At 38.8% G+C, this 18,278-nt stretch overlaps 2 protein-coding genes across 3 annotated transcripts; both read right to left on the reverse strand.

The window, feature by feature from the left end:
• Window positions 1-36: 36 nt before the first annotated feature.
• LOC110063550 (solute carrier family 52, riboflavin transporter, member 3-B-like) lies at window positions 37-4,551 on the reverse strand. Its single transcript, XM_020770552.2, has 3 exons — window positions 2,967-4,551; window positions 1,626-1,813; window positions 37-1,365 (listed from the first exon to the last, which is right to left on the reverse strand). The coding sequence occupies exons 1-3, from the start codon at window positions 3,991-3,993 to the stop codon at window positions 1,171-1,173; spliced, it is 1,410 nt and encodes a 469-aa protein (XP_020626211.2). The 5' UTR covers window positions 3,994-4,551; the 3' UTR covers window positions 37-1,170.
• Window positions 4,552-6,064: 1,513 nt separating this feature from the next.
• On the reverse strand, window positions 6,065-18,197 carry LOC110063417 (CLK4-associating serine/arginine rich protein-like). Of its 2 annotated transcripts, XM_020770403.2 has the most exons (22): window positions 17,909-18,197; window positions 16,071-16,168; window positions 15,572-15,610; window positions 15,291-15,350; window positions 15,116-15,198; window positions 14,175-14,259; window positions 13,739-13,863; window positions 13,533-13,570; window positions 13,345-13,403; window positions 12,802-12,880; window positions 12,267-12,349; window positions 11,879-11,920; window positions 11,130-11,273; window positions 9,627-10,031; window positions 9,092-9,137; window positions 8,958-9,012; window positions 8,067-8,125; window positions 7,818-7,864; window positions 7,568-7,617; window positions 7,232-7,268; window positions 6,702-6,742; window positions 6,065-6,360 (listed from the first exon to the last, which is right to left on the reverse strand). In XM_020770403.2, the coding sequence occupies exons 1-22, from the start codon at window positions 18,005-18,007 to the stop codon at window positions 6,281-6,283; spliced, it is 1,854 nt and encodes a 617-aa protein (XP_020626062.2). In that variant the 5' UTR covers window positions 18,008-18,197; the 3' UTR covers window positions 6,065-6,280. The 2 variants fall into 2 exon arrangements, with proteins under 2 accessions (XP_020626062.2, XP_089144234.1); XM_089288108.1 differs by lacking the exons at window positions 16,071-16,168; window positions 17,909-18,197 and adding an exon at window positions 15,858-15,937.
• Between the last annotated feature and the right edge of the window lie 81 nt (window positions 18,198-18,278).

Genomic DNA, 18,278 nt, shown 5'->3' on the forward strand with positions numbered 1-18,278 from the left:
GAGGAGGGGTAATCAGCAGGATTGTGTACATTATACTTTTTTTCATTGACAGAGTACTTTATTGTATCAAATTTCAAAATTAAGCATTACAACAAGAATGTTTCTACAAAAGGGTACTTGATTATTACCTCTGAAATGACTACATTTATTTATCAAGAAATACAATTTGTTACCAACAAATCATGAGATATGTTACCGATAGACCATGCAGACGCCGATTATCTCTTGTATAAAACAAAATTAACTTACTAATGAAAAACTAAAAACAACTGAGCAGAGGCCATGCCATCCCCCAAAATAATTTACAAACATAATTTATAACTACCCAATGGTACATAATTTAACTTTGGGCTCCCAATTACTTTATCCAAATAATTTATCATGAATTATCCATAATTATTTGAAATAATTTTACAAGAACTTGTCTCTTCTATACAGAAAGCAAACTTTAACGCCTTTTAAAAGACAAGAACTTTTTTCCAGCAGAGCTCAGATCAGACTTCCAAACTATGTAGTATTCCCTATCATGTTTGCTCTTTTAATGATTAATAACATGATCACTTTGTCAAAAATTATCTTGAAATTTGATTTTGATCTTCACTACAAACTTCTGCTCTTCAAAGCATTACATGTGTATTATTTAAAGCAAATAGCTTTCTAAGACAGGTAACTGTTGATAATATCCATGAAATTTGCATGCTTTTGACTGCAAATGTCTCGCTAGATGGTGTGTTTTATTGTCAGTCTGTTTTCCACTTGCTTACAACAGAGGAACAACAGAGAAAAGGTGTTCTGGTGAAATAAGGAGGTTGAGAAGAGAAGATGGCAATTCCAATTTACTATCATTTACGTGATCAGAACAGCCACAAACCATAAAACCAATCATAGTTCTTAAAAACTGAGATTGTACTCTACCTTACAGATTGTTTTTGAAAACTAGAAGATTCAAACAAGAAATGCCACTCATTTTTAACCTGTGCAAAATGCTCCTTCCAAATTGTACTTCTCATTTCTAATTGTCTCTGCTATTAAAAAATAACTCTCCCTCTATAAAAATATTGCCTGAGAAAAGCCACCTTAAAAAACATTACTTAAACTGAAAGATCTGTTTTGTTTGTCCTTTTAAAACTTAACTGTGTTCGTTAACTGTTTATACTAATGAAATGTTCCTTAGCAGCTGTTTGGTTGACGGAACAGCTTTAGTATGTTTACAAGTGGAAACATGACCAAAGCCCCAATACATGATCCTGTCTGTATAAAGATTCCACACCAAAACAGGGCCTGTCTACCATGGTCACGCATTATGATTGAGATTATTAGTTTCGTGTAGTTCAGCAAAATGCTACTGACAACACTAACAGCAATCTGCAATCACAAAATAAAGAAACATCAATTTGGTTAATAAAAGTAGAAACAAGCTCCTCCATTCTTAAAGTCCTACAATTATAATACCACCCCTCCCCTTTTTAAAAGAGAGTGCCCCCTGGGACTTGAACTCCCTAGATCTAGTACAGAGAATGTCTCTCCTCAAAAAAAAGTCACTGTACCTAATATGAAATTATGATACTACGAGATTCCTTCTACTGCAAGGAAAAGAGAGATTCTTCTTACTAAGCTATACTTACTACTATGAAGCTTCCAAGTGCTGTACCATGTAGAGGTGGAGTAGGACTCATGGATGCGAGAGCAACGACATAACTGCTTAGAATTGTGAAAACACTGGTTAACACAATGACCACCTTGGTTGATGAGCATGGTAACCACAGTGCGACGAAACAGGTCAAAGCCCCTGCAATGTTGGATAGTGTGGCAACTGTGGATTAAATTTGATTGATAGGTGTCAGTACAAAAGTAAACTGCAGTGAACAACGTTTCCAAGGCATCAAAAATACAACACGAAACAGAGTGTTTTTGATAAATTTTAAGCAAATAGTTAATGGTAGACAATTTGCCCAGGGAAGTGCGTGGTTTAGTGGTCTGCATGCTGGGATATATATGGATCAAGTAGTCAAGGTTTGCACCCTGGTCTGCCATTGTGTTTTTGGCATAGATACTTTACTGTGCCATGGCCTCTCTCCACTCAGGTGTATAAATGGGTAATGACAAATTTGATGCTGGGGGGTGGGGGAACCCTATGACGGAACTGCATCCCATCCAGGGGGAAGTAGAAATACTAGTCTAGAGTCCCTTCATGTGATGGAACATTTATACCTTACACCATTTGTCCCCATAATTTGTGCTCCCCCACCCGTCCCCCCCCCAAAAAAGAGAAAATGTTGAGAAAATATGCCACTTGCTTTTAAGAAGCTTTGCCATTATCCCAGGATGCATCCTATGTACATCTTATACACACACACACTAAAGATACCTCAAAGTTTTCAAAATTTTTCTCCTCTGGACAAATTCCAAAAAGCAGCTTGTCACACATGCTGGACATTTCTTAAGCTGTGTAATTTTTTATTCCTTCACAAAAATACTCATTTTTCCCAGGGTATGCCAATTCTTCTGGATTATTCAGGAGAGTCTTAAATGGGAACTTTTTTGCAGCAATTTTTGATGTCTATAGAGTATATAATGTGTAGGTCCAGAAAATATCCACACCTCCCTCATGGAGGGGAATTTTTCTAAGTCCCCTCCACCCCTCTGGAAATTCCAATTGAGCTTCATACATTTCTTTAAATTTTTTGGTCTTACAGAACCCCGACCCCCCAGGAAATTCCAATCCCTTCTTTGAAGGGAGTTAGATATTTTCTGGAACTGAACAATCCAAAATTGCCACAACATATTATGCTGTAGGTCAATTTGGTCTTTAAGAGATTGGGCCTACAAGAACCCCTCTCCCTCCCTATTAGAATTTATAGTAACCCTCAGTAAGGCAACTGTGGGATATTCCTGAAGACACACATTTAAATTTTTTCCCCTTGGCATCAGGAAAACCCTCTAAAAGATTAAAAAGAGTCTTTTACCTAAATGATATGTCTTATCACCATAAGGCTCACTGGCATACGTTGCTATTGACGGCAGTACACCGTTGGACAAGCAGTTAATCCAACCTTGAATACACAACAGACATAAAATGTGAGCTTCACACCAGGAGAATTTCTGACTGCAATTTGGTGTATCCTTCATGTAAAAATCTTCAGGAGTACTGGTGCTTGTTGATGAAGAATATATGACGCTTCTTGAAGATTCATCCCAAAGTGGCCGAGTTACACTGTTACTTTCCTCCACAGTTGTACCGCTGCGCCTTTCCCTCACATGCTGTCTTCTAGCCAATGGTAAATAGTTCAATGCAAAAAAAGCCAACCCACAAGCAACCATCATTGCAAACAGAAAAAAGAAAAAATCCTTTGGGGAGAACCTTAATCCACTGTCATCATCCTTTGTGGTTTGATTGCCAGAAGAAGCGTCTGTCGCATTTGCGCTACAGTTAACACTTTTACTGTTAATTCCCTGACCCAAGGCTACAAAAGCTGGAAGCAATCCACTGCTTGTTTCACCCACAAACAAGGCACTCATGTAGAACGAAGGGAAGATAGACATGAAAGTAAGGAAAACAACAGACGATGTACAATCGACTATGGCCACGCAAAACGACAGTATAAAAAGAACTGTGCTGTGTTTCTCACCGCCAATGTTACTTGTTTCGTCCCAGAAAAATGCCAACAAGGCACAAGCCACGGCGCCTACAGTGACAACGAAAAAGATGGTACATTTTTCCTGGACTTTTTTAGGAGCAAAGTGGTTCCCCAGCGCGTAGATCACCGGGCCGATATTTGCCAGCTGGAATATAACGGTGAGGTAGGATGGGAGATTCCATTGTTCAGGGGCATATCTCACTATAACTGGCAATTCTACCCAAAGACCATTGACAGCTATCCACGAACCCATACCGAACAAACAAATCAGCACGTAAGTTGGCCAGGAAATGTCGCTCGTTTGACAAAATGCCTTCCAGCGTGAGACTCGTGTAGAAGTTTCCGGAGTATCCATCTCGGAATCAAATCGAATTTTAACCTTAATTTGTCGGCCCAAAACGTTACATAATCAACAACCGAAGGACTTCACTCTCCATTATTTTTTTTTGTTTTTTTGATCGCACGAAAATACAGCGGTCTTACTGGTAAAGGATTATCCTGTTATGTTAGGTGCCCGAAATGACTCCCATGCATCATTGTACCCTGAAGGCGGACCACAGCAGTGCAAGTCCCATTTTTCTTCTCCCACATTCACTGTAAAAAAAAAAAAAAAACCTTTATTCAACGGACACCTCTATTAAGCGGATGCGGACACCTTAAACTTGACTTTTATGGTCATTTCTATTGTTAGAAATCTATTTCAAACGGACACTGCAAAAAGAGTGCATGACTTTTTTTGTCCATGTTTTAGTAGATCGGTCATTTAAGTTTGCCAACAAACTGAGCTGCCACAGAAATACAATATTTTGTTATTCGGTTTTGTTTTTACAGGACTTTTGTTCTTGTTTGATTTAGTAAACCTTCACATGATTCGATCAATATTAATACTGTTACTGTATACTTAAATCCCTTCTTCGACCATCCCCGAGAATGCTATTTGACCCTTTTAAGGTCTTGACAAATATTAATGTGACCCTTAAAAGACGAATTCTGAGGGAAACTGTTTTCAACGGGCACCCTCTATTAACAGGACACTAGCACGGGTCCCGAGGGTGTCCGCCTAATACAGGTTTGACTGTAAAACAAAAAACAAACAGCGGTGATAAACATCTTAAAAACATGCATTTTATAAACTTGACGTTTCGTGTGCTAGGCATGGGGACGAGAAGACATTACGTAACGTGCACTTTTGAGGAAATATTCATCATTTTTTCGTCGAAAATCAAGATATCATTATACCTTGGTCTACCACCATTTTCTCAGACTAGTATTGAAAGAAATCAGGAGACTCGAACGACTTAATATTTAAGTCCTTAGAAACTACTCTTTCTGAAAGTAAGTCTAGGCTAGAATAGTAAACTACTAGCCTGTAAACAAGCTCTCACCCCATTGCCCCCTCGGCCACTCCACTCTCAACCAATTCTTTCTCGGCCCTTCCAGCCGCAGCCTGTTCAAAGGCTAATTAATAGTAAACTTCTCTTAGATGCCGTGTACATCTGAATAACATTTGACTATCTTGACTGAGCGACGGCACAGTTCATCAAATCTTTTAACGAAATACTCATGCTGATCTTGTGTAAGAAACTAGTTGGGATGACTGTTAAACTGTGGCGAAGGTATTTCTTTTCCCAAAATGACCTCAAGCCAACCGAAAGAGACGGCGCCTCCCCTCATAGTTCGGTATCTAAATATTTATATTTCCCGTTGAGGAGAGCGGAAATTTCCGCCATTCCGTTCCAAACGGAAAAAGAGGAGTACCTTTGGAGAACAATTTTCCATTTGTCTTTAACCGAAGTTTCCATATTTTTGCCGTAATATAGTAAGCATACTTTATCTGAATTTCGTCTTTCTTTGCATCAAGTCAAATCACAGTAGATTTGTTTTACGACGACTGCCGTCAAAACAAAACCATAAGAAATTGTAATGACCAATCACAACAAACGCAAATTAAAGTCGGCTAATCGCATTTCAAAGAAAAACGAGTGCACGTTTGCACGTTGGCTTGCGCGGGAAAACATGTAACGCGTGCTAAGCGCGAGAAAAATGTAGCGCGTTGGAAAACATTAAACAGGAAAAAAGAGCGAGCAAAAGCGCGAAAATGCACCGCGCGTTTGTTTTAACAGGCCATTTTACAGTTGTGTGCTTAGTTACCTGGCCTATGACTGCAAACGAGGCTGGAGGTAACCTTGCTTTGATACAGACCTCTCTGCTTTTCTCATGTAAATGCAAACTAGTTAGCATGAGAACAACTTGACTTACACAACAAAAACAGTAAGGTCTGGATCAAAACAAGGTCACCTATAGCCTCGCTGCCATTCAAAGGCCAGGTCACTCAACAGACAAATGTAAAATGGTCTATTCGCTGAGCACAAAATAACTATTCAAAACTGATTAGAGTCAATCGAACAAAAAGAATACTCAATAAATTGACGGCTACTTCTGTTTTTTAATTTTCTTAGTACACATAATTTTACACAGCCAGTCATCAAAATTCTTTAAAAACTAAACATAAATGCTTTCATCTCGCTATCTTCTGCTCTCTTCGTTTAGATTAAGGTGGAATCTCAGTTCTGTTCTGTTTTCGTACAGCCTCGTTTCCAAGGTCTACCTTCACGGAAACGAGGCTCTCTTTACTGGCGAAGTTACTTGTCATTTTTGACGGGATACACATACTCAACAACTTCCTCTCCCTTAGAATGCGCATCAATATCTACAATTGGAACTAAACAGGGCACAGTGAGTATTAAAATCTGCTAAACAACAGAGATTATAGTAGGAAAAAAAAACTAAAACTTGTGAAAGAAGATTCAAACTGCAAGGTGCAGCCAAATATAGACACCCCTAGCATGTTTATACGGACACCGGGAATTACTGTTATATCTACGGAATTCCCCCATCTCCCCGTAGAAGCGACCGGCCCTTAGGGGTCAAAGCCAGGCCGAAAACTCTTCAAAAAGCTACATACGCCACTTCGGTCAGGAAGACAAGGCGATCCAAAATCAGATTCTCCCGAGGGGAATAGAGGAAAATGGTTTATCTTGAAGACTAACAAAGAAAACTTACTTTTCTGAGGCGATGTTGATCGGGACCTGCTTCCGTGCCGTCTGCATAATAAATGCAAGAAGTAGTTTGAATAAATTAGTCACAAAAATTAAATTAAAACACAGCACACAATTCGACGGACGGGAATGGAAAGGAACCTTGAAAACGTGTCTGAACTATACAGGAAACTCAACAAAACACAAACTTATAAACGCGAAACTCGCGTTTTCGAGTTTCGTTCGGACTTCGTTGAACGTTCGTCAAAAAATCTTGACGCCACAGGAATTCCTCAACAGAAATTGCTCCATTTAGATGGGGTACATTAAGCCTTAGTTCCAATAAATCGAGAACTATCTTGCGAAAAAGCCAGTCTATGAATAAATCCTAGTAATTGACCATTCAAATAAAAGCAATTGAGTAGAACTTTCATGTGGCACTGTTTATTATGCCGTACAAGGTGGTTCTATCCTTTTTAACGCATTTTTTCAAACATTTCTTGAAGGCTTTGATTCCTGCGAAGGAGACTACAGGTCAGCACGAGAAATACTTACCGTCGCGGTGGGGATCGTGACACACTTCTACGTCTCCCTGTAAATAGAAAGAGTGTATATGTGAGGTCATACGACAATCAGACAGACCACAAGCTACCCATCTGTCTACTATGCTGTACAAGGTGGTTCTAATTTTGCCTCTGTGTACGAAACCCTAGTGTGTGACCATTCAAATGAAAGGTATTGCGCAGTAAATTCATGTGGTTCTGTTTATTACGCTGCACAAGGTGGTTCTAACTTTTAAGTTAGTGGATGAAACCCTACTGTGAGCATTCAAATGAAAGCTATTGAGCAGTACTTTAATTATATTTGCCAACAGTTACTCTATTGATTTACCTCTCGGAGAAGACGAACGACTTCTGTCATATCTGTCTCTTTCCCTGTCCCTGAAAAAGACAAAAAAGAGTTTCTTGAGTTCAGTACTAGTCTGCAACCACTAGCGTGAAAGAAGCACTTCTTCTTCTGTGAGAATTCTCTTTCGAGAATTGACTGAGCCGGCGAGTTCAGATAAGAACTTTCGGATTAGAATGCTCGAGCTAAATAGCCCATAATGATCGGAACGCTTCGAAAAATCTTCGGCACTCACCTTTCACGCCATTTTCGCTGCATCTCCCGAAGATCGTCCTCTCGTTCCTTAAACATAAAGATAACTTGCGATAAAACGTTTCATTTTTGCAGCTCCACAGAAAAGTATAAAAACTGTTTGTACAGGCCTTAGCATGATTCAGTTTTCGTTTCACCACGGCTCATGTCAGACATTGAAAGTTCTCCCGGACATTCTTGTCCAAAAACACGACAACGACACAAAAATGGGCAATAAAATAATAAGTTGTACCCGTCTTTCTTGTTCTTTCATTTCTCGTTTTCTTCTGTCTTCCTTTCTGTCCGTCTTCACTGCGTTCAACAATGAAACAACAAACGCTGTTTCAAAATATAATTCTAGTTGTTTTATTGAGGTGAACAGTTTTTGTATTTTTATTTAGTTAATTTAACTGACTACTTTTCCTATGCTGCTGTGTAACGCCCTGTCCACACCATGCCGGAGGAATTTGAAAACCGTGGTTTCACTCTGAAAACGCATCAAATATTTACCGCCCACACTACGCCGGAAGAATTTAAAAACGCAAAAATCAACGGTCATTTTGGATTTGTGTATGAGAAAAACTCGGTCAGGGAAATCACGTTTATCGTGATGCCAAAAAAGTTCCGTTTTCAAAATGTTTTATGTCCACACTAAAACGAAGAGCCGGCGTTTTCAAATTCCTCTGGCTTGAAGAGTGTTTTCGAAAAGCTGGGTTTTCGTGACGGATTAATGTGGACGGTACGCCTAACCGTAGAAACAAAGCTGCGTTTTCAAATTTCTCCGGCGTAGTGTGGACGCCCCCTTACAAACGAAGCGAAAGGAAAATTGGCAACAGGAAACTGGGAAAACGTAAAATATTCTGGTTATAGTCAAATGACGTCGTCGCGCATTGAAAACTTGTTGAACTTGTTTTCTTTCCCAGAGTCCGCGATCCTACTGATTAGCAGCAAGACATTGAGACTTCTGGGAAAAATCGCAAGGTGAGCGAGCATAGCAGCGGTTACCCTCTCTACGCATGTTCAGAAACCGTCATTGAACTTGAACGCATGCACACAACATGTTTCCCGCGCTTGGCGCCTCGACTTTTAATCGGTTCCTTCCAATATTATTGTGATTGAATACACTACAGTCAACATGTCTTACGTTGTTTATTGAGCATCATCTGCATTCTCTTCTTCATCTTTTCTTGGGTAGACATCTGCGAAAACAAAATAATCAGGCAACTACGACAAGCAGAGAAGTTCACCTTCTTTTAAAAACACAACAACAAAACCTACCTTATCTTTACCCCCTGACGAGGGTGTTGTTTTGTTTTTCAGCAGCCTAAGCGAGGGAAGGTAAAAAACACCAAATTACGTTCAAAACAAAACAATTTCTTTGAATCAGTTTTTTTTTTAAAGAAAAATGACCACCAAAAACATTGCTTTATTCCACATCAGCTTGCAGCAAGAACTTAAGACTATTACAAGACTGATCTGCGGTCTAGAGAATGTAAGCAGGTTAACGACGAAGTAGTCTGTCCTTAGACCCTCTATTTTGTCTTCGCAAGCAAAAGTATTAACCGCAGGGGATTTGAAAAAACCCGAAGAAACGGGGTTGCTTTGCGACCGCTCTCGAAGAAAAATAAATCGTAGCAAAAGAAAAGCAAACGGCTCAGAAACATGTGATTGTGTTACATATCATTTACAACTCTTGTGTGCAACTAACAATTTCCGGACGTAGTATCCCCAAACATTTTTAAAACGCGCAACTCCTGCCGATATATAAGTTTGACAAAAAAGCCCCGACTATCGAAATTTGAAATAAACTTACCCCAGTCCCTTGGTAGGCATCCCCTTTCGCTCCTTTTTGTCGCCATCACGGTCAATGTCACGCTCTCGTCGGTCACGGTCACGGTCACGGTCGTGACTTCGGCTTCTGCTATGACTCCGGTGTCTGTGCCTGTCTCGTCCACGAGCATCGAGACGGTCTCTGTCACGTGATCTACTTCTTTCACGTGATCTACTTCTTTCACGTGATCGACTTCTCTCACGTGATCGACTTCTCTCGCGTGATCGACTTCTCTCGCGTGACCTACTTTTCTCGCGGGATCTTTCACGCGATCTGCCATGATAACGACGTCGCTCGCGATCGCGTGACCGTGAACGCGTTCTACTTCTGTGTTTCTTGTGTGACTGTGACCTGTCACGCTCCTTCGACTTCTTGCGTTCTGAAGGACTAGTGGTTTTAATTTATACAATATAACACAGTTACGCCACGAGACAGCGAGAGAAATACATTGTAAATTTCAAGTCAGTGCGACATTACGAGCAAAGGTTTTAAACAACAGAGATAATTTTACATACCAAGGTTGGCGTCGGAAGAGAAACCGTTGAAGTGCACAGGAACCCCAGACAGCAAGCGGTTAAAGAAAAGAGAAAAGAACAAAATTAGCTTAAAGCAGACACAGTGACGGAAATTATTCCTTCCGTAATTTTTTTGTCTAAAATGTTCCAAGGAAAAGGAACTGAACATCTCTGATAAAACGGCAAAGCGTGTTGCTATGATTTTTAGCCCGATCGCAGTGCAAGAACTTTTCCCAGTGTCCGTCGGTGGATGCGATCAGGGATATTGTTACTCTCCCTGGGGGTGGGATGTGAGTCAACCCCTGACCCCTCCCTAGCATTCTGTCAAGTTGCCTCTAACAGTTTGCCGGTAGCGATGTGTTCTCCTCAGTGGAGAGAGGCAGTGTAAGAGAATAAAATGTCTTTCAAAGAACACCATTCAATAACCCACGCTGCAAACAAACCGTTAACCGGCTGGCGTCAAATTTGTCAAGCTAAGCCCTAGATCAATCCCATTTATCTCAATTCAAAACTAAATTCTCACGGAAGAGTTATAAAACACATACCAGAAACAACAAGGAGAATTTTAAAGCTCATCATACGACAGAGAATTATCAAGTCAAATGCTCTTCTCATTGACAACATGCACACACATAAGAACGAAAACTGTTTTTTATCAAGTGAAACATAAGTCTCAATTTTTTTCATCCTTTCACTGTTACGTGAGCTACGGAGAAGTTTTTTTTTTCCAAATTGCTCAAAATTTTCATTCTAAAATTACTTTCAATTGCCTGCTTTCTAAAAAGCTATCAAAACCTTTTTACAATCAAGTTATCACAGTCGATAAACCGAAAGTGAAAGAAGTCGAAGTGGAAAAGACGGCGCAAACATTGACAACAGTATACCTAGCTAAGGACCACTTTGCATTCTTACAGTCAACTTAATGCTGGAAGCAACGGTTCTAGCAGATAACAAAGTAAAGCAAACCGACCGGGAGGAGGAGGAATGGGTATGAGAGTCACCGCCCGGTGTCTTGGTAGGCTGGTCAACAGATGGATGGCTGAATTCAGTGATAAATTCCACTTTGCCGGCATTTTCTGGGGATTGTGAACGGGATGTTGAGCGGGACGAGGACCTGTAAGAAAGGAAAAGTGTATTTTTTTTAGTTAAAGACAGCAGATAAGACGGGTCCACAGCTGGAGACACTAATTAACCTTAAGTTATTGATTGAAAAGCACCATTTCTTAGTCCCCATCCACACTACATTGAAGGAATTTGAAAACGGAGGTTTCATTCTGAAAACGCATCAAATGTTTCTCGTCCACACTACGCCGGAGGAATTTGAAAACGGAGGTTTCACTCTGAAAACGCATCAAAAGTTTTCTGTCCACACTACGCCGGAGAAATGTGAAAACGTAACAATCACCGGTCATTTTGGATTTGTGTTTGAGGAAAACTCGGGCAGGAAAATCACTTGATTATCGTAAGGTCATCGTTTTCGAAAAGCTCCCTTTTCAAAATGTTTTCCGCTCACACGAAAACGAAAAGCCTGCCAACCGAATTCCTTTGGTTTGAAGAGCGCTTTCAAAAAGCTCCATTTTCGTGACGGATTAGTGTGCACGGTAGGCCTAACCGTAGAAAATAAAGCTGCATTTTCAAATTTCTCCGTCGTAGTGTAGACTGATTTTATTTTTATACAAATGTATGTTACAGCTTTGGGGAATGTTTGTTTTAATTTACCTTCTGTAGGGTTCATAAGTAGGGCTTGCTTTTCTAGCATAGCTGTAGAAAGAAAGAGTGTAAACGAAAAGGAGCAGTGAGCTGTGTTACTTTGGGAGAGCTAGAACAGAAGCAAAATTACAATAAAAACATAAAGAGCAACATCGTTCTAAAAGGAAGAATCAGATTTTAAAATTAAGTAACTAAAGCAAACGAAAGAACAGCATAGAGACAAAGAGTGGATCTATGGAAGGGTTCGTCATGCACTTTCTTCGGCTTCTTTGCTTTGAAGAGATGGGATGATGGAGAGAAGAAAGGAAGGGAGAAAGAAGGGGGGAGGAGTGAAGGGAGGGAGGGTGAGGGCAGAGGACGGAGGGGGAGGGAGGAAGGCAGGGAGGGAGGACGATACCTTGGTGGTGACTGTTCGGTGTCATGTAATTTCCTCCTCTGTTTTTCTCGCAGTGAGCGTCTCTCTCGTCTTGCACGCCGACCCTGAAAATTCAATCGTACATAAAATCATCATATTACTATTTGTGATTGCGAGGTTGTGTTTCTTCCATGCCAAACTCAACTAGTTTGTAGTTATATGATTATATTCTTATCAAACACGGTCTGTCTCCAGTCTAAAGTGTGTAACATGTGAAGATTACATAGTAGAAACCTACCACTTACAGCAGATGAAAATAAAGTATGATAAAATTAAAAATAAAGTATGTAGGTACACTGTAGATAAAATTAACTACATGACTACATCAAATGTTTTTCCTTGGCAATATCTCTTCTTGTCGTAAAAGCATTTTTGTATTGTACCGAAGATCTTTGGTGTGTGATCAACTTAAGCACTGTACTTCTTGTATGATGTCAGACAACCGGTCTTTTGCGTTTGACATACAATTTTGAGAACCTTTTTTGTTGTTCAGAACACATTTTTTAAAGAAACTTACAGTAACAAGAGACCGTTCTTCCTCTTCTTGACGAAGTCTCCTTTGTTCTTCGATCTCTTCTTTATCTTCTTTCAACTTTCTGCATAAAAACACGAAAACCAAATTAAAGTTCAGCAAGTGTTTATGAGTGCTGGATCTTAGAAAAGCAGCCTTGAGAAGGTTCAAACGCTCATTGAAGCCTTTGGTTTCATCTACAGACTCAGGCCCAATAACTTTCATTTGAAAAGTCACACACTAGGGTTTCATCCACAGACTTGAAAGTTAGAAGCATCTTGTACAGCATAATAAACAGTACCAGGTGAAAATACTGCTCAACAGCTTTCATTTGAATGGTCACACACTAGGGTTTTGTCCACAAGCATTTTATCCACAAATGTTAGCACCACTATGTTGATAAAAAATAACATCATAATTATGAAGGTACTGTTAGAACTGACTGGTCAAACAGTGGCATTTCCTCAACACAAAGAATTTGATGAAAAGCTTTGTACCTGATAATAATATTATTAGTACTTCTAAAGTCATACAGACTTTTTAACAAACCTGCAAAACTGTGCTGGAGCCATACCATAATGGAGTCCTTGAGTGTTCAACGTTTCTTGCTGTCAACAAAAGGGAAAGATATTTGTTAGAAGCCTTGAAATCAAAAACTCATAAATTAAAGAATTATTCTTTCATCACTCAATCAGCACTTCATTGTTAAACATCATTAACTGATTGAGGGGTTTTACCTGGTTTTTATCAATTTCGTCAACATCCACTGTGACATCTGTTGAATTAGAAGTTACATACTTTTCTTAGTCAGACTTCAATGTTTAGTTGCTAAATCAGACTGTCATTTCAAATAAGTTCTCAAAACTAAAGTAAATCTATTCCACAACATAAAATCTTTTGATATCTTTCAACTGTGATCAGCACGATGTGGGTGCCCACTTACCTATGTCACTAAGAATGCTGTCACTATCACTGTCGCTGCTGTCATCGTCATCATCATCCTTGTCTGAATCACCGACACTTTTGCTGTTGTCATATGTGAAACCTATGGTGGCCTTTGCTTGACTTCTGGAAGTCAATAACAGAATGAAATACTTTCTAGTGTGTGTGATATATCTCTGGCACATTTTACAGTCACTGAATATTTTTGTATTGTGCTATGATCCAATTTTTACCTCAGTGTCTACTTTAAATTTTTTCAATCCTTAACCATCCTTGTTCCTTTTTAATTATGGTTTATAAAGGTCCCTTTAGTGTTTATCTTTCTTAGTAATTTAAAGGTAATTTTGTACGTGGCCAAAATGACTCAAAATGCTGTGACTGAGCTCCTTTAAAACTTTGTGTCGTTTTTTGAACTGTTATTAAAACAAAGTGCTTACTTTTCCTTGCTTTTCTTGTCATCATCTTTCTTTACTCCATACATTTCTTCTATTTCTAACTGCCGCAGGTAAGATTCCTCAGTTCCTAAAGAATTTTGTAACATAAAATGACAAACATTGTACATTCATGAAAACTATTCAGACAAGCTACCAAGCGTTGGCCCCATAAATCATATAATTTGTTGGTAAAAACTTGAGATAGCATTCCAACGTTTCCAGTAATCCCAGTTTAAGCAAAGACAAGCACTTCCCCTTTACCCTGGATAGGATGCTAGTCGGTTACGGGGTTATCCCCCGCATTAAATTCACTGGTACCCATTTATACACCTGGGTGGAAAGAGCCACTGTGAGAGTAAAGTGTCTTGCCCAGGGAAAAAAGTAATATAATGATGACCCCACCACAAGCTATTAGCCAGGATTTCAAGTAGGCATCTGAAATGTGCTATAGGACCTGCTCAATTGAACAATTTATAACTAAAGGAATATGTACATGAAAAATAAAACAATTTTCTTTAATAAGTGGCCATTAACAGGACACCTGGATGCCCATCTGGCTTAAAGCTTGCCCCACCAAAGGTAACCATACCTTCCTCAGTCAAAAAGACCACATAGTAGTTTTACTGTTATTTGCATTTTGACTCACCCCACGATATTGTAAATATATTCGTAATGATAAATTTAACTTACTCTAAGTAATCGCAAAAACCCACTCAAATGTTTGTTGCTTTATAGTCAACCATCAAGCCCAGATTTCTTGAAATATAAGTTGGACTTTTTCCAATGTAGGTGATGTTTGAACAAACAAACATTTCATACTCAGTTCACACTGAGTCCGCATGAAAACCAGATTTCAAGTTTTCTGACAGTTTGTCTCCTGGCTATTGTTTATTAAATGCCATTATGGCCTATTGATAAGGGCAATAGGAAACTTCTCGACTGACCTCCACTGTAGTCTATCATTACCAATGTTCTGTATCTCTCATAATTTAATCTGTGTTCCTCAGGATCAGTTTCCATCAAAGCTCTGGCAAGAGATGAACATGGTTATTGAAAATTCTTGCATCACTGGTAAGAGTAGTTTTCATTTGAGTGTTGAGTGTTTTTTGGTACACTTACCCTATTGTACTTGATGGAGATTTCTCTGGAATAATATCCAGATGGGCTCTGACATCAAACCTGAAATAAATATAAGATGTCATAATTTTTAACAAATGGGTTAACATTTGTTCATAGTTTAATCAATTAACTTGTTGGCCTTCATTATTTGCTATCTCTTTGGAGAAATGTTGAATTATCACATTTACTTACTAATTGTCAGGTCCATCAAACATATAATTTAATTATTATTTAGTCATTTGCTTAGCAACAAAGTAATTAAAAGAACAGAAACAATTTACCTGTCAATCATATTGTTTGAATCTCCCTGCCAGGGCATCCTAAAAACATTGAAAAAAACCTAATGGTGAGTGTTCTGGACTCTACAAATAGCTTTTTTTGAGCAGCAACTTTTTCAAGGTTTTCCCGCTTTTCCCTTAGATTAGCCTGAATTTCAGCCGTCTTTAGGGGAGAGACGGCTGAAACTCAGACTGCCCTCAGATCTTAGTGGATCTCTTCACCCTGGAGTATGATATAAATGATTGCTGGCAAACTGTTACTATCATTTGCCAAAATCCTGGAAATCACCTGTGATAGAGTAGCATTGAATCCAAGAGGGAAAGCAGTACTTCTAGTACTTTATGTAAGGATAAGCTTCAACCAGTTCACTGCTCCCTGCAGTCAAGAATTTATTGAAAATCTGAATGTTTTGATCCATACCAGGGCTAGGGATTGGAGAACTCTGCACAAATCCAACCCAAAATTCCAGTAAGCCCTTAAGCAGGCTGACATTGTACTCACATTACAGATTTTCCATCTCCTGCAGCTGAAAGCTGTGGATCGATGTGAATTTTACATTTCTGTCCATAAATTCTAAGGAATTGAGTAGGATCTAGTCTCTACAAAAAAAATACAAATTAGGGGAAAAGAAACTTGATATTAAATATTTGCAAGACTTAACACTACATGTGATTTACAGTTAGGACACTCAAACTGTGAAAACCTGTTAATTTTTTTGTTCATTTTTTTAATGACCATAGAATGCGGGCTCTTCCTTTTAACAAGACTCAGTATTTAGTGTTTTTCACTTTAAAAAGGTTAATATTGCACATTACATGAAGGGCTTTTATTCTATAGTCATCAAATAAAATGTACAAAAAATGTCCAGTGTTCATGGTTAAGTGTCCTTTGTGTCACGACCAATGTAGAAAATTTATTATGAGTTTTGATCAGTGTTTTGTTTGCCACACAAACGAAACGTTGTCACCATAATATTAACACCTGTTGAACATGACCTGTTGTATACTGACAACAGTTATGAGTAAAATGTCAAAATAATGATGCCTAAAGTTAATAAAGTGAACACCATTAAATCAAAAACTACCAGTCATAACCTTCTGCCATAATATTTTAATCTGGTGAAAGTAAACTTATAAATTCGTTTTCTGAGACATGTACTAAGATTTACAAGAAAAGACTTGAGTGTACAATACAGCAACTAAGGCATTGTTTGAGTTTTACGCTTCAGAGTTTACAAATGACTGAAAACTGATTTTTCTTGCTACAATTGCCGCAAATACAGCTTTATTATATGTAGCTTTCCTGTATCTGAGTGTCAAACCAAGCCATTTTTCACATTAGACTGAGCTTGCATAAAGTTAATATCAGTTTTAAACTTACCTCTAATATTATTATTATTGATAATACTTTTATTATTAGAGGTTGGCATGACTAAGATGAAATAACTGACTTACATTTTAGATTACTTACTTACTCGATACTCCTACGTTCTAAAATACAGCATAATAATAAATGTTACTGTGCGACTCTGACATGTGCAAATACCGTTAACTGACTTTTACAAGTTAATTGTCCTGTGACCACTCAGATGTAAGGGAAAAATTAATGCTCGGATTTGGAATATTTGCCGACCAGTTTCCCCTTGCAAGACTGTTATAATCTAGTCACATGCGTAGTCATGTGGTCAGTAATTGGATATCCTTGTGTATTGTAAGATTGCAGTTTAGTTCTTCATGATTATTAAAAAGCATGCAAATTTTAACTTACGTCACTTCAATTTATTACAAAGACAATATCATTTGCACAGATAATTTAGGTGTTCAAGCATTTGCGATTCACTATTTTAATAAGCAAATTATTTTTGTGGTACAATACTTTTTTGGAATCAAACTGTTTTAGATATAGGAACATTCCATTTTGTACCCCCATCATGTGCTGACATGTTACCCCCTACAAAAATAGGAAGATTCGTCTTCACCCACTCTTGGGCAAGCCACTTTTCCTCCAAACCACTTCACCAAACTTCAGAGGATCAAACAATGGTAACGGTGCAAATCGATCAGAAATGACTTTTACAGCCCCCTTAGAACATTTTTTGTCAAAGGGGTGGAGGTAGGGGTGTGTGGATGTTAAATGGAATGGCCATATAATTTCAAAACATCTGAAAACATGAATCTGATTATAAATGAGCTTTTATGACTTCTACGATAGTGCAAAGAAACTGTTTTGATTTGATTTCAGGATCTGCATGGCTCCTTCACTAGGCTGCTTTGTTACCTTCCTTGCCTCAAAATCCTTGATCTATGATAAAAAATATAAAAATGAAAATGAAATCCAACCATCCTTTCGTAGAACGCCCTTCTCCGTTCCGCTCTCTTACGATAGTCAACCATCATCCCTCTCAACTTCTTCTCTTGCTTTCTCGCCTCGTGCCACATCTTCGATTCTCTTCGAACGTCACCCAGATAACTCTCAAAGCTATGCAGGGTAGTTCTGAAGAACTTTCGCCTTGAGATCTCTCATTTTGTTCCCAAAAAGTAGCTTAAAAAATCAAATGAATTGCTCTTACAACTTGTTTGCGAAGTCTGCGAAGATACGAAGATTATTCTCGTCCCCAGGCCCAGAGCCTATCTCGTTTCTGGAGGCCGTGTCGAGGCCGCGATCCTTTTCCTTTGATCAGCGCAGCTTCTCCCAGGCGCATATTCATGG

The sequence above is a fragment of the Orbicella faveolata genome, unplaced genomic scaffold (assembly GCF_042242905.1).
Source record: "Orbicella faveolata isolate gen_17 unplaced genomic scaffold, um_ofav_v1 contig_15, whole genome shotgun sequence".
Classification (NCBI taxonomy): Eukaryota; Metazoa; Cnidaria; class Anthozoa; order Scleractinia; family Merulinidae; genus Orbicella; species Orbicella faveolata.

What these genes read in the sequence shown, in the direction of transcription:
- LOC110063550 (XM_020770552.2), bottom strand. Translation starts at nt 3,993, where the DNA reads ATGGATACTCCGGAAACTTCTACACGAGTCTCACGCTGGAAGGCATTT. An exon ending in TGATAAGACATATCATTTAG is followed by an intron (nt 1,814 to 2,966) that starts GTAAAAGACTCT and finishes TTTAATCCACAG; the next exon opens with TTGCCACACTATCCAACATT. An exon ending in CACTTGGAAGCTTCATAGTA is followed by an intron (nt 1,366 to 1,625) that starts GTAAGTATAGCT and finishes TTGTGATTGCAG; the next exon opens with ATTGCTGTTAGTGTTGTCAG.
- LOC110063417 (XM_020770403.2), bottom strand. Translation starts at nt 18,007, where the DNA reads ATGTGGCACGAGGCGAGAAAGCAAGAGAAGAAGTTGAGAGGGATGATG. An exon ending in TCAAACAATATGATTGACAG is followed by an intron (nt 15,351 to 15,571) that starts GTAAATTGTTTC and finishes TATTTATTTCAG; the next exon opens with GTTTGATGTCAGAGCCCATC. An exon ending in TCGTTCGTCTTCTCCGAGAG is followed by an intron (nt 7,269 to 7,567) that starts GTAAATCAATAG and finishes TTCTATTTACAG; the next exon opens with GGAGACGTAGAAGTGTGTCA.